This window comes from Homalodisca vitripennis, chromosome 2, assembly GCF_021130785.1.
Source record: "Homalodisca vitripennis isolate AUS2020 chromosome 2, UT_GWSS_2.1, whole genome shotgun sequence".
Lineage (NCBI taxonomy): Eukaryota > Metazoa > Arthropoda > Insecta > Hemiptera > Cicadellidae > Homalodisca > Homalodisca vitripennis.
In genome coordinates, this window is record NC_060208.1 from 165664579 (window position 1) to 165681302 (window position 16724).

The 16724-nt window shown below is 32.3% G+C and overlaps 1 protein-coding gene across 1 annotated transcript in view; it reads left to right on the forward strand.

Annotated features, from left to right (window-relative positions):
* Positions 1 to 15864, forward strand: part of LOC124354994 (integrator complex subunit 4) — a 38749-nt gene extending 22885 nt beyond the window's left edge. The window contains exons 13-19 of the mRNA XM_046805847.1: positions 203 to 336; positions 1245 to 1412; positions 3826 to 3983; positions 10037 to 10184; positions 13125 to 13301; positions 13420 to 13639; positions 15579 to 15864. Coding sequence (XP_046661803.1) covers positions 203 to 336; positions 1245 to 1412; positions 3826 to 3983; positions 10037 to 10184; positions 13125 to 13301; positions 13420 to 13639; positions 15579 to 15799 — 1226 coding nt within the window. The 3' untranslated portion in view covers positions 15800 to 15864. The remainder of the gene's footprint in view (positions 1 to 202; positions 337 to 1244; positions 1413 to 3825; positions 3984 to 10036; positions 10185 to 13124; positions 13302 to 13419; positions 13640 to 15578) is intronic.
* The last annotated feature ends 860 nt before the right edge of the window (positions 15865 to 16724 follow it).

The following is a 16724-nucleotide window of genomic DNA, read 5'->3' on the forward strand; positions in this document are numbered from 1 at the left end:
ATGTTAATTTCTGAATCACATGGATTGTTCTCTAGGCTTACTATTTTTAAGAAAATAATGTAGATAATTTACCTTAGCAGTGAGGTGGAAACAAAAATTATTTAATATAACCTAATTGATTGTTTATGTGGATGTTTATCAACATTTTGATTGTTTCAGTGTAAAATCTAGTGTTTTCTGAGAGTTTCTTAACAAGAATTAGATATATGTATACTGATGTTGGTGTTCAATGCAGCCCAGCATTGCCCCACCATGCTGCAGCTGTTTGAGGAAACCACAGTCAAACACTATGGGTATCTCAGGGATACTATGCCTCAGTTGGTGCCTCCTCTCAAGGTATGAACATTCTTCTTAGCCTAGTCTTAAGTGTGGTGTAGAGGTAAAAATATGCACATCTTCGTTAGGATTGAGGGATAAGTACAGTTGCAGTGTTAAAGTTTGGGATTTTTTGTTTTTAGCATTAAATTTTTTCCAATCCATTTATTTGAGCAGCCAATTTCTCACAGATCTAAATTAAACTAAAAAAAAAATGTATTATTGAAATTGTGGTTTCACCTGAAACTGAATATATTACTAACTTAATATTTATACAGTAAATGCCTGGTTAAACAAAATAAAAGAGGTACAGCCATTTCAGATGATAAATTTTTTGGTTATAACTAAAAAGAAACTATTAGAATGGATGCATAGAAGGAATGAATTATGTACTAATAATTTCTATTGACCCGAGTTTGGTTAACCAGGGTTTTACTGAATTTCCTAAGTACTAACATGTTGTCTGCAGCAGACACCTTACGGCACAGAGGTAGAGTGAGAGTCTCAGTGAATTTGTTAAGTACATAAACCATATTATTTTCCAAAATGTTATTAGCATGATAGATCTTAGTTTATTATCTCATACTATATCAGCTTTGTTTTTTCATAAAATTGTTCATTCGTTCTCTTCAAAAGAGTGCCAAACCATCAACAATGTAGATTTATGCTTGTGGTTGTACAAATGAAAAATGTGTCAGAGCAGTTATGACGGCAGATTGGAATGTAAATAATGTGAAATTTGAATGTGTTCTGACAGAGAATTGAAAAGAGTTAATATTTACATCTAAATGTGTAAAACTAAAATGTTATTATTTCTGTCTGTAGTGTATACATATGCATATTTTGGTCACCTGCAATGTTGAATAAGGTTGTCATTTATGAAACAACCAGTAAGGCTGAATGTTAACAGTAATGTTGTGTATCTGTAGCTGGGTGCTCTGATGACTACTGAGCTGGCCACTCTGCCCTCCTCCACTCCTCAGTTCCTGACCACTCTACTGTCCAGGCTGGAGGGAGCTCCCAACGCTCGGGTACACATGGAGCTGCTTCTGGCTGCCGAGAGAGATCTCAACCGTTTGGCCACCATTGATGACTCTGTTAGTCTACATATTGTTGTAACCCTTTTTATTCTCATTTACAGTATATTTGTGTCTCTAGCTGTAGTTTTTGGTTGAAAATGCAGGGTTTTAACCAAACACATATCTATAAAGAGTTTATTTTTGCTTCCAATTTTTTCTTTGAATAATTTCTCAACGTTTGGTAAATCATGATTTTTTTACCTAAGATATAAAGTAGTTTTAGTGATAATTGGCAAAAATGACAACACAAGAGTGTGTATACATTTTTACATACATGTATACAGTGTAACTTTCTATTATTTGTCCATCAATATGTTTGAAACAAACTGTTGAAATTTATTAATACATAGTTATACTAGATTTAATGCATGATAGGATAACAATCCAACTGAATAATATTTTTAAATAAATTGATAAAAGGTTAATATAATTCTTAGAAATTAATAAATGAGGAACAAAATGAAATGAGGTATGACTTTAATATCAAAATCATGTGCATTGGGCTTTTAGATAGAACAACCAATATTTAATTTTGAAAATTGAAAAGAAATCTAGTCATTATTAAATTAGGAATAATGAATAAAATACTATTATTAGTAAAGGAATGAGCTTACAGATATTGTGTGGAAGAGATGCCCGTAGTCGAATGATTAAGGATTCCTCAGATGGTGGTATCCAATAGAGTGCGATGTATCACATCCTTTGAATACTGTGGAGTTACGGTGTGATGATTGAAGGGTCAATTGGGATCTTCTATGCTGGTGTCGAGATCTGGTCAATTATAATTGTAAATGTCAGTTTTACAAAAGGGGGCACAAAATAGGTAATGGACTTTATGTCAAAAATATAATTAAATACTAACAAGTGCTTTTAAAGTATGCAAATTGGAGGAAGGACAAGTTCAACAATATAAATTGAATAAATTAATTGGGATTGAACAGTTATGTGTTTTATCTTCTATAAATCTTTTTTTAATAGTTTTGATCTTCTGTAATAAAAGAATAGAATCATTTTTGTCAGCTGAGTCATTGTTAATCAGTCAATTGTAATTACAAACGGAAAGAAGTATGATTCTGATATTGTGTGCATTAGCCAGTAGTAATGGTACAAATTAATAATATTATTGAAGATGATTTCATATTGGTCTTCATTATAAAATTAGTATTCTTAAATGTAGGGGACTAATTGAATATTTCGTGAATTATAAATAAATAGTTTAAAAGTTATTAAACTAGTTTAACAATAATTTTTAATATGTCTTCTACTATGAACGATCATATGTTTATAATATAAATTTGTCGAGTACAAGTGAATGTGATATTATGTCTTGTCCTTATATAACTGAGAGTAGGGCTTCATTTATTTGCTTGGTCTGTGACGAGAATTATAGAATTAATTTTAATTGTCAGGTAGTCTGTACGTATTCTGTTAAATTGCATAATTATTTTATTTTTATAAATTTGAAAATTTAAATAAAACAAGTAAAGGGAAACAAAATTTTTTGAACTGAATCAACAGCTTGTTTACGGAATCCATAAATTAAGCTTCTGACGTGTCGCATGATAATATTTCATGAAATATGGTATATCAATTTTAGTTTCATTATAACAGCCACACGCACTGTAAATATAAATAAGTACTAAGATTATTTTTTTCAGATTTAACTCTTAAGTTTTTTTTACTGTATTACGTTAGTTTGACTAAAATTGTGCAGAACGCGAAACATTTTATATGGTTTTCTTGTGTTGAGTGAGTTAACAGATAATTAAGAGATAGTTAACAATGTGTTACGTACCCTTATTCGCCTTGATAGAAAATTATTTGGTTTGCTATAGTTATTTAAAACTTTCTTAAACAATTTTAAATATAATGAAATCATAAATTCAGAAATTAATTTGTAAGAAATAAATAACAAAACTAAATTGAGCTTACATGTTGAAACATATTCATTTTAATATTTTTCTCGTGTGTTAATACATCCCATTAAATTAAGATTTTCTTCAAAAGAATTATATACAGTGAAACTGCCAATGAATATCACAAAGGAATATTTCCCCTCAATCCCTCTACCACAACTCAACTCAAAATTAATCCAATCAGATTGCTCGAACTGCTAAGTGTGTGACACTTTGAAACAACATAACTACTGTTCATGCAATGCATAATTTCTTTCAGATTCTGAACTGTGACACAATTAAACTGAAATATTTTTGACCCCACTGTGAAGAGCTATCTGTAAAGAGATTTAAAGTGAAGCTTCTAAGTTAAATTAATGATATTGCTAATTACAGAAACGTTTTAAGTGATGGGTTTCCCCCTTGTATCACATACGGACATTGATTGTTTAAAAAAATAATTAAAAATCCTACAATTATAAAAATTATTGATTTTTAATGGAGTATATCACTACATCACTACTACCATGCCATAGGTATCTGGAGCTGCCCAGTTCACTGCACTCTATATCACCAGCCAGCTGTTGATGAGCAAGGTTCTGGCAGACAAGATGTGGTGCTCTAATGCCGCCAATGCATTACAGGGAAATTCCATTAAGAACTCCATCATCCAACTGCTTCAGCATTGCTTCAAGTTGGTATATGTAATACTGAGGGCTGTGTAGTTGTAATTTTGTTCTGTTTTTTATAAATTCTGTTCTTAGTCTTCTGAAGTGACATTAATTATAAAGGCAAGAAAATAAATTTACGTTCTAACAAAGAACTTCTCTTCTATTTGCTGCGAGTTCTAGTTCCAGCACACACATCACCTAATTGTCTGCATTATTTTTTACTTACAATAAACAGTTTTATTGTTCAGAGATGACCAATCTTTAGTTTTTTCAATTTATCGGACCACAATAGTTTTAGCAAAAAAAGTCATGAGGAAAACCTTCTGCTAGTTGTAGTGTTTGTAATTAGAGCATACATTTTATCAATGATCTGTAATGGTTAATCTTTAAGCATTTAAAGATGTCTCCCTATACGTCAACCAATTTGTATGAATGTTAGCAAACATGTTGGAAACATTCAAAAATATACCTTAAAATTTAAACTTTGATATATGCAATGGAAACAAAATGATTTTTGCTCTCAGCAGTGCATAGTTATAATGGCAGCAAGTACTAGCAACAAAATAATGTTTTATTCTCTTTGGGATTTTAATAATTACTGTTTTTTTTTTTAAAATTTAATTGCGAAAATGTAACAGTAATGGCTTACAAAACTTTTTTTAATAGAACGTACTTCTTATACTAGAAAAAGAACTTATTCAAATTGAAATCCGTAGTATCATGAACAAAATATGTACAGGCGTTGTAGATAAATTCCAAAGAGATATTGAGGATTTGTTCTTTGATTAATCTTTTTAGATCCTCGTTTCTATGTTGAAGGAATACACTTTTTTTTAGATAACTCTGGTGATCTAGATAGCCTGTCTTTAACCCTTTGAGGTCTCCATAAAAATTGCTTCGACTGTCCTCAGGTCGTATTTAATTTCTGTTAGTTTATAGTTCTTTGACGATACACAAATGTAATTTTTAAATCCCTTTTTCTGCAACTTTTTTTATTTTTTTCTCTTTATATATCAATGTAAGTAACCTAAAAAGAATATTTACATTATTTTATATTATTTTTTTTTAACTTTAACCCTTTGCATGCCAGCCCATTTTCCAAAAGTACTACCCAGAAACGCCAAGGGCATTTTCAGCAGTTTTGCAAGCTTTCACTAAATGTATCATAACTTTTTTATTTTTTAAAAGATATTGATGATATTTTTACCATTATTTTTGCTTATGAAATGCCCTTGTTCTGTTGGTAAATTTTAGTTGCATAAATGTACTTTAAACTTATAAAACAGTAAAAAATTAAGAAAAAAAAATTTTTTAATTTCCAAAAAACATTTTTTTTAGCACAAATAAGTGGTTAAAAAAATGTATGCTGATTTCCTGTTATATCCTAGTAAACTATATCTAACCCTTAACCTAATTACAAAATTTCAAAAGCCTACCTTATATAGAAGTCCAGTTATGATTTTTTTCACTAAATGTGACACGGGCACAGTTTTTTGTAATTTGCATGGATGTTGTATGTAATGTTTTACACTATATTCACAAATCAATATTTGACACTATACAAATCGGTACTTTGGGATTATACCAACCACACCAGTATGAAGAACACAAAAAATATAAATTTATAGATATATTATAAACAAACATTGTAGAACGAAAAAACAACTCTTTTAATTACAAAATTACAAACTTACAAAGATTATCAGTTGTTAATGAGGTCAGATTCGCTTAAACTTTTTTCAATGAACTTAGAACGTTATAAAACGATGTATTTGAGTAACAGAACTAACATTCCATCAATCAACAAACATTTCCAGGTATTGTGATCGGTATTGTGGTCGCTGTTTATCTTATCTTTCTCGAGAATCCCAATTACGGCAGGCCGCGCGGCAATCACATGATTATTTAAGTTTTTTTGCACGGTACATAATTGCCTTTCCATTACAATTCAATTTATATTTCTGATCAGCCCCTCTAGAATTATATTTACTGATAGATACTATCTCAAGGAATGTTTTTCTTTCGTTGACATCAGCGCGAGCTTCGGAAGCACCTTCGGCCGGAGGCACTCGCATTTTTGGGTGCGGAGTTTGATCAAGAATAATAATAAGTCTTGTGTGTTTTTTTTTTCAATAAAGAGTTTAGTTTTTGTTTGGTAATGTTTGTTTTTTGTTGAACTTTTGTGTTTGGAGAAATGTAGGGGTAAAATACGAAAGTACAACAAAGCGAACGGGCGGCGAGACTCTGCAATCACATTATGTACTACACGCACACCGCTCGACTTTGGACCTCTGTCTGAGGATGGGGAGGGTTTGCGATAAGACAATTCCCTGTTTTATATCGACGAAATATTGTTCTACGCTAATCTATTAATCAGTTAAGCTAAATGTCAAATAACGATTCATGTCTGGGGTGTGGTCGGTATAATCCCAAAGTACCAATGAATCTAATAAAAGGGGCATAGTAAAAATGCCCCTAACAACAAAAGTAATGAGAGAATTAACAAACGTAAACAACGCATAGCAACACGAACGTAACCTCAATCTCGACCAAACAATTCAACAGCTGCGAAGCTCAAATACGACCAAACAAACAGTCCATAAAGGAATTAACTACTTTGTGGTTGCAAAGCAACTAATCGACTATCGATTAGTCAAAATTTCGCGGCAATCAGATGAACTATAAGAAAATTACAGGCGAAAAACGTAACGTACCTATATTACGGCCGTTCGCGATTTTCAGTTGAGTAGCCGACGGCCGTAATACCGGTACGTTGGGATGCAAAGGGGTTTAAGTAACATTTAAAAAATTTAAAAAAGAAGTATAAAAATATAAAAACATAATTTTTATTTTTTTTATACGTATGTAATAAACCAAAATTACATGAATACAGGTGAAAAGGCACTAGGATCTCATCAGATACATGTTATTCATTATATTATTATATTATATAGTATTATATATAATACATTATATATACTATAATTTTGCCTTGGTCCAGCCCTAGGCCTACTTTGGGTAACATGTCTAGCTCTTCCTCTTAGTCTACTAGTTTTTTAGCCTAGGCCTACCTCTATTATTTGCATCTCCTTGTCCTACTTCTATCACATTATCCACGAATTGATCAAATTCTTCCCCATCATTACCTAAAGTTTCCAATCCAAACACATCACTTTCGTCGTCTAGGTTACCGTCATTTACCACAATGTTTTCAGAAGAATTTTCACTATGATTCAACTCACAATCACTATCACGGTCCTTCTTCAATAATCTGTTTTTCATTTTGGATACTAATTTCACTGAAAATACTATCACAATCATCTAATTGATCTAATATTTCGTCATCGTCAGTAAAACTTGTACTTGGACCAGCCATATTTGTAAACACGGCGCAAGTGCAGACGTCAGTTGTATTGGTCTTCTACTATCACTTCCAATGCCTCCTATATCATGAATAAAGATCGACGTAGCATTCACGTAATCAAAATAGAAGTCCAAAGTACTGAATAACTCAAATACCGAACAGCAATAGGTTAGAAATGGCCAAACAACCAGTGCCATTATCCGGTCCGACCTATTGTCGACATGCGAGCGTTCAGCGAAACTGCCGCGGTCGACCTATAGTCGACGACCGATCGCAAAGGGTTAAACTCACTGCCACTTAAACTATGCATTACTGTCAGTTGCCCAACCATTTTGTTTCCATTGCATATATCAAAGTTAAATTTCTAAGATACATTTTTTAATATATTTCCAATGTTTATACAAGCATTAATAGAAATTGGCTGATGTATACTCATCTGGTGGCTCTTCAAAAATGTAGTAAGCGAGATATGGATATATTTGCATATTATCACACTGTTATCCAGTTCCTAGCTGTGGTCAAAATTTCAAGCCTTTACATTTTTGCAAAGTTAATTTATAACTGATAAAGTATTTGTACTTTACATACAAGTAATAAAATATGTCATGCAAATAACAGGATTTTGACATTTATGATCCAAGAAATCAGTAACATTCATCTAGCGTACACTGAACGATGGTAATATAAATATATATATATATATATAAGTTATATTTACATTTCTTCCATAGTCAAAAACAAGCTTTCAACAAAAAAAGTGTGTTATACAATTTTGAACCATACATGAGATCCACACTCCATCCCTCTCACTTTTTATTAGACATTCCAGTGAACTTAACATAATACAACAAACCTTATATCATTTAGTTTGCTCTGAAGATGAAATTGCAGGTTAAGCTAAAATGTTCAACGTTTGTATGAAACCAACAAATTCAAGAAAGTAAGAACATGAAATGTGTTGATTATACTAACTTTTTGAGTGGCACCTTTCTATGAATTAAATTTAATCATAATTTGTATCCAGTTTTAGCTACAGCTTTACAGATAAAATCCTAAGCTCTCACAGCTAAATTTTGTACTAAAATTTATATTTTTTAAGATTGAGGTATGGGGGTCTGAAGATTTTTTGTTGTTCTTTCTGGATTTTGCTTCCAGTAAATATCAAGTATCAGAGATATGTTTGTTGCATGAGTGTACATTATCTGATATACGAGGTATGGCTATTAAATAACGGGACTGATATTGTAAAAAAATTTATTTTCATTTTAAACATAATTACTTATTATCACCTTCAATATACACACCCCTTCTCTATCCCTGCAACGCTCCATGCGAATTTTCCATTGTTGGAAACAATGCTGAAAGTCATCTTCTGTCAACTCTTTCAGGAGTCTTGCCGCTTTTTCTTGAACAGCTTCTACGGATTCAAATCTCGTACCTTTCAATGCAGATTTCACCTTAGGGAAAAGATAAAAGTCGCATGGTGCTAGGTCTGGCGAGTAAGGTGGATGTTCTAACACTGGGATGCTGTACTTGGTCAGGAACCGCTTGACAGATAACGCGGAATGAGCTGGCGCATTGTCTTGGTGCAAAATCCATGATTTGTCCTTCCACATTTTGGGTCGTTTTTTTTCTTACTCTTTCACGTAGTTTATTAAGTACCTCAAGATAGTAATGTTGATTAATTGTTTGACCTTCAGGAACCCAGTGAAGGTACACAATCCCACGAATGTCGAAAAAAACAATCATCATTGCTTTAAATTTTGACTTGCTCATTCTTGCTTTTTTTGGCTCTCGGTGAAGTTGAGGTCTTCCAATGCATGGATTGGCGCTTCGTTTCCGGATCATAAGTAAAAAACCATGATTCATCACATGTTATTATTCTTTCCAATAAATTTGGGTAATTTTCAATGGCATTCAAAGTGTCAGTACAAACATTTTTACGAGCTGCTTGTTGATCAATCGTAAGAATTTTTGGTACCATTTTTGCACACACTTTTTCGCATGTTCAAATTGTCATGTAAAATTTGCCGTACACATTCTTTATTAATGCCTACAGATTCAGCAACTGCACGAATGCTTAATCGTCGGTCAGACCGAATCAAATTAGCAACTTTTTCGACATTGTCTTCCGTTTTTGATGTTGAAGGACAACCTGGCCGCGAATCATCTTCCACGTCTTGTCGACCATCTTGAAAACGCTTAAACCATTCAAAAACACGAGTCCGCGATAAACATTCACTGACATACACCTCTTTTAGTAAATTATAGGTTTCGGTAGCAGTTTTTCCAAGTTTAACGTGAAATTTAATAACAATTCGTTGCTCTATTATTACGCTAACCATTTTTCCGGCAAAACAAAATAACAACACTTACATAAATGAAGGTTATGACACAACGATGTTGTTTACAGAAACAAGACTAACTGCATTCTGAAGAGGAAGTCTCAAACTACACAGCTGTTGGTCATTGTTGGTTGGCGCATGCGCACTCGTTCCACTGCAGCGTCAGTCCCGTTATTTAATAGCCATACCTCGTATAGATATTGCAAAAAAACCTACAGGATGTAAAAATATGAATTTCATTCTTTTCTTTAATAATGGTGTCAAATTATTTTTGTACAGCAAACACTTATAGTTATTAAATGCTTAATATAAATATTGTTGATATGATACATAAGTTATATATACAGTGACATTTGACGTGTTGTAGACTTCAACATCTCTTCACGGGATTGCGGTCAGCAGACAAGGCAACAGTTAAGCAGTTCAAGCTGAAGACTTTGGCCCTGCAACTGGTTCATGTGGTGCGGGCCAGCAACCATTCGGCACTGGCGCTGTGTCAGCACTTTCTAGCACAGGTCAGTGCTAGAGACACACAGTAGTACTATAGTACAAAGCATACCATTGAAAGCCTGAGTTGTAGCAAATAAACTATTGTTAAGACACTTAGGCCTGAAATATATTGTTTAAACTTTGCACGACTATAAAAGTATTAACACATTGAACCCTAAGCCTACAACATCAAATTTACTCAGTATACTGGCCGTTTTTTGTGATTTTAAAAATTTTTTTTTAATTATGAAGACATTGTTTTAACCTAACATATTATATAACAAATTAAAGAGGAGAACCCGCAGTTTTAGAAAATGTGTCTTTTTATGACAAAATAATTATTTGGACAAAATTATAAATAAACAAAATTATGGAACAAAATAAAATTTGAAAAATTGTAACTTTGTATACAATTTTTTTTTCAACCACCTAATGTTGTATAAACGTTTTTTTAAACCACATAATGTTGTATAAATGTGTTTTTAATTAAAAAATTAACATAAAAGAAAGAAAGTATTCATATTAGTACTAATGGAAGGCCTATCATAATCATACTCTGCATCATTCACGTCTTGATCATTAGGCATAACCTCAAAATGTGTATCAGAATCATTGTCGTTGAGAAACTCACCCTACGATCCAGAATCATAAATTAGACCCAAGATTCTTTCAAAGTGAATCGCAGATGATCTTTTATTTTCATTAAAAATACCAAAAATACGACCATCCTCCTCCAAGTCATGCTCAGAATCTGACATCATATCACGTATCATGCGCACCATTATTTTGTCTAAATCCTTTTACAACTCATTTTACACAATGATCAAGAAAAATAAAACTTGTATCACTAAGAAACCAATCAAAATAAACTAAACCACCACTAAACCAACATTTATCACTTTATTCAGTAACAATGGAACTTTGTTTATAAATAACAATGCTTGCATCAATGCGTCGTCAGTCGGTTACGTAACTAAGCAGTTGTGCAATAGTTGAAAATACTATTTTTACAGCTGCACAACTGTTACTTGTAAAAAGACGTATAAATATAAACAGTATAACATAGAAAATAGTCTGAAACAACTAAACCCGATTTTTTACCGAAAACCTAAACATATTGAATTAAGTACCGGAGCCCAATTATAGGTCGGGCTCCTCCGTATACAACGGCGTGCGTGCTAGCCCGACCTATACTCGGGCTCCGTATTCAATGTGTTAACTAATAATATCTCTTTATAAGTTTAATAAATAATAAAGCCATACAGCAAGGCTTACAATGATATGTCTCATACTAGAGTGTAACAAACATTGGTTAGCGAACTATTGCATTTGCTGACACAAACATGATATATATATATATATATATATATATATATGGGACAATACTCCAACTTTTAGATAGCCCCTCATTGTAAATTGACTGTTTAGTAACGTAATTAAAATGGATAGTAACTATATAAATTTAAATACAAGCGGAAAATTAACACTTAAGTGTTATACTTGGAGCAGATTCAACAGTCTATAATCACAACCAACAAAGTTATGAGCTCGGTTTTTAGAAGTTACACTGGAGAAAAGTAATGGTTCAGTAAACAAGTGTGAAATGTTTTTAAGCCAACAGAAGTTTTGATGAAGTGTAGAGTGGTATTCTAAAAATAGGCTTGCTATGAATTATTACAATAATAAGCTCAGTCCAAGAAATTACTTTAATTTAATTAGTTACTGGTTCTTCAGCAAGCATATAAAAAATTAGTCTATAAAAAATAAATTACAGTATATATGATGGTTTTTAGTCATAGGTTTTTTATAGATTTTAGAATAATGATGATGTTTGTTGGACTGAAAATGTGATGTTAGGTAGATAAATGTGAATCTTTTTATTGTGAATAAAAATAGCTCTTTACCAGACTAGGTGTAGAAAATTTCAGTGGGTTACAATACCAAAAATGACTACAACTGAGCCATACTACAGTATTTGTAATTTTATTATTAACAATACGGTTTTGTGTTAAAATTATTAAGACATTCTGGATTGATAAATATTTTAAAAGAAAAATATTATACAGTTAGTGTTAATTCTGTAAATTTATTCTACGTATTATTTATTCAAATAGATTTTTACATAGCATGATTTCTTTGCTTATTCCTTTAACACTTTAAGAACAGATACCTCAGTTTTATGAAACTGTTAAACTCTGGAAGAAAGAGGATCCCGTGATTAAATTTTTTTAGTTTTTCGTGATTAATTTTTTCAACAAAATTATATTGCGTAAATGCATATTTTTACAGGTTTCGCTTACTCTGACATGTCCATTAGAATTTTATTACAATATTCACTGTTAGATGTATTGCACATGATGTATTTAATAAGCTTATTGATAAAGCAGGAGTGGTTGGCTTGTTTTGCAAAATCCTACTATGCAAAAACACTTTTAAGTGTACCTTGTGCACCATACTAAAATGTGTTAGTGGATTAATTTTGTTCATAATAATCGATTGATAGTTGTTATGTTCAAATTAGACCTTGTACAATGAATATAAATATGTTATAGTTGGACTGTAATGAAACATGTAAATTTTTTTTCTACCATTTATGTGCTAAATAATATTTTTTAATTATTTAATTTTTGACAGATCTCATTTAATTTTTATTTGAAAAGATAAAAGAAAATACAGGTATATAAGTGATTTTTTTTTAATAAGTCTAATAGTTTTAATATTATAATATTTGGACAATCACTAAAACATCTAGCATTCTATAAAGAGGCATGTAATTTGTGACCAGCACTCAAAATGTTAAGAATGAATCACATTATTATTATTCATTCACATTGGCATAAACAATATTATGAATGCTAACCAATGTCATGAACATTAAAGATTTACCTTAAGCATTTCCAAGTTTGTTGTGATTGAGTGTGGAATTTTGTGACAACAGCTGATCTAGTAAATATCACCAAATGTAGGTAGAGCAGACCCAGCGATTCCTGAGTGACCATGGACTGGCACCAGACACATTCACTCTACAAGTCTTCAAGCACATGGCCTCACTGGAGGAAGCCAAACCTGGCACTGTAGCGAGGGTTCTGTTTCCTCTTCTGCAGACGTCGGCACCATCCAACCCTCCACGACCCCATACCGATGTGAGTAGCTTAGCTGTATGTCTGATGCTATAATCACCAAGTCTAGTGGTTTCTATTAAACTTGTAATCCTACTTGTAATTCATGAACTGTAAACTGTACAAAATTGATTGTGTGTAGGTACGGATGTGTAGGGCAGTTATGTCGATGCCATCTGCAAGTGCTGACTCTGCTCTCAAGTTCACCGCTGGACTAGTGATGGGTATTCCCTTGGATGCTGAGCTGTACAGCCTCCGCAACACCAATACTCTCAGGCTTAAGGTCAAATATCCGGACCAGCAGACTCAGCTGATTGTGCCACGTAAATCTGACTTACGCCTGCTCAACCCAGAGTCTACAGGTATATTTATGATCTTATCAAACTCTTCTTCGTTTCTGCTAAAATCCTTACTGTATTTTATAATAAGGAAAAATAGAGACTATTTGGACCAATTGTTAAAAATGTATTAAAATCTAATTTTTTCTTGATTTTTATGATTAATAAAGGTGTTGTAAACGTGATTGTGAAACAAAATTATTATGTTTAGCCAAATGTTATGATAGAACTAAATTTGTTGTTACCTTAATAGTATTAGAAGACGTGTAAAATTTCAAATACGAACTAAGATGAAATGTCTCGTGTATAGATGCTAGAACTTAGAAATCAAATCATTTATTGCTATTGATCATCAATATGAAATAAGCATCGTCAAGTTTGTACTGTGTTTTGTGTTTAGTACAATAATACAACACAATACACATTTTTTCAATAATTTATAAAAAATATAAGTAAAATGTAATCTAGGTAACTCTTGAATAGTATGAAATGGATTGTTCAGCAAACAGGTATTTAATTTATTTTAAAAACTATTGAGTGGAACAAACTGAACAGAATCCTGTAACTTTTGAAAAATGATACACATTTTATTTTGTGTGTGGACCTAGTTTTTTTTTTACAAAACACTAATCTGTGCTGAAGAATATTGAGTTTACATTTATTTTGTATTAAATGGGAGTGAATGTCTTGTCTGGTGGAAAACAGATATAAGTTAATTTTAGTAAATATTAAGATATAATAAATGTAAAGGTTAATGAATGTCAGAATTTTTTGTTGTATAAACAGAGATTGGCGGTGATCCAAAGGGCCTGCTTTACAGAGTGTTCTTATTACTTTTTTTTGGATGCAGAGTTTTTTAAATTGCAGTGGAACTGCCCCATAAAATCAAACCATGTGTAATATGTGATTAAAATAATCCAAATTAAATCATCTTTAAATATTTCACAGAGATGATCTCTCTTCATATCCATAGCAAATAACTGACACGAGAAATTCATTTGCAGAGATTTTTCAATATAGTCATACGAAGTTAGCTAGAGTCAATGAAGATGCCTAACATTTTCACTGATCTTGTAGCATGCTGAGTCCGATTTAAACTAATACAAATATTTTGAGTTTTTTCTTCATTGCAGTGCAGTTTGTTGGAAGAAAACCAATTTATTGCCTCATTTTGGCATGCATCAAACTTAATCGTTGAACTTTTCATACTTAAGAGCATGTTTAACTTTATATTAAACTACAATCCGCTTTGAAATATTTACATTTTTATAAACTTTAATTATTTAGATAGATTTGAAGAAGCACGCACATGCTGGCAAGGCACCTTTCTCGACTCAGTAGTGAAATCAACCGTTCACCACTTAAAGACTGAAATCCATAAGAGCATTTGCAAGCATGCGAGGGTAAACTGCTTGGCAGTTAAATTATAGTCTTCTTAATGAAATATTAGCAAAACCCACCTTTTATGGGGGTGATGAAATTTTCAGAATTATGCATGAGGGATGTTACTAATTTCATGATATTCATAATCTTGATTTATTTCTTTTTGGTTAGTCCAGATTGTTCAAGACTGGTGAATTTATTTATAATACAGGCAGAAGCGCTAAATCTGATGTTTGGTAACCCATACAACAAAGAAATTAGCAAGTTGATTATAAATTAAAATTCACCTCAGCCTGTAAGCCATGCTGAAAAGGATTATTTGATTTCACATATGACACTGGTAATGGTGTTTTGTTTCCCTTTTTCCATTTTCTCAAAATTATTTACTTTTTTTTTGTCGATCTTTGCAGCTTGCTACTCTGACACTTAGCAGATTTAAAAAATATGTTTATACGGGTAATAAGTGGCCAATATTTCAAAAATTGGTTTTCGAATTGTAATGAATTAAGATATAAACACAACTTATAATTTAACTTTTTATATAAAGTTGACCCATTAAATGAGAAATTGTGTGTGACAGAAACAACAGCCCCTGACTACCGGCTGATGACAACTGTGCTCATTTGTCACCAAGTGTGGACCGAGGCGCTCTACGTGGATATAAGTCTGGCCATGGACTTGACAGAGTTGGAGGCTGGGCTCACACACAAGGTCAGCCACAGCCAAGACCCATGCTGCATTGATCTCTGCAAGCCTATCAAGGTCTACGTCTCACCCAAGCCTGTGCGCCGCGGCATTTAACTACCATATACTTTATTTGTATTACAGATGATTTGTAAAATATTGAATAAAACTTTTAATGTATACTTGGAATGAATCTCTATACCTAAAATCTATTTGTTTACAATGCACTGTTAAACAATTAATTATTTGACATAACGTTTACTTGGAAAACCTATTATTTAATTTGAGAGTCAGTATTCCAAATATGTTAAAATGCTGCACTACTACTCTTTCTGGAGGAACTTGCCCTGCAATTACTAATCATCCAATGTTAACACTTGTGTTGCAGAATATAACACTTTGTTAGAATGTTATTTTGTTTGTGGATCATCTGAAGTTACAAGTTGGAACCATCTAACACATTATTTCAGTCACGGCTAACATAATTATTTGTTAGTATATGAAAATATTGTATAATACAGCTAAGATTATATTTTATACATTCACAACAAAAATTACATAAATTTCACGATTTGGAAAAATGTTTTTAAAATACTTGCAGACATGCAGGCCATAGTGTGGAGGTGCTCCATCCTGCTAGAACCAAACTTCATTACAGTTGTTGGTTGCTACTTGGATAGCTGGATAAACCTGATTTTGTAACATTTCCTGGTATAGCTTGGCATTAAGGTTTCCCCAATAACAAAAGAGCCCAACAAACTGATCCTTCACAATGCCAAGTGAGACGTTTAATTTTTCAATGTGTGGGGTATGTTACTCTCTCATCCAATGAGGGTTAACATCAGCCCAATAACGAGCATCTGTCTGTTAACGTTACTGTTTAACATGAAAGTTGCTTCATCTTAGAAACCAATGTTCTTTAATCTAGTTATATTATTATCAACGTTCTGCATCATTATTTCACAAAATTCTACTCAACGATCAAAATTGTCGTCACTTAGCTCATGAACTGAACAAATTTTGTACGCTTTATAACCACGGT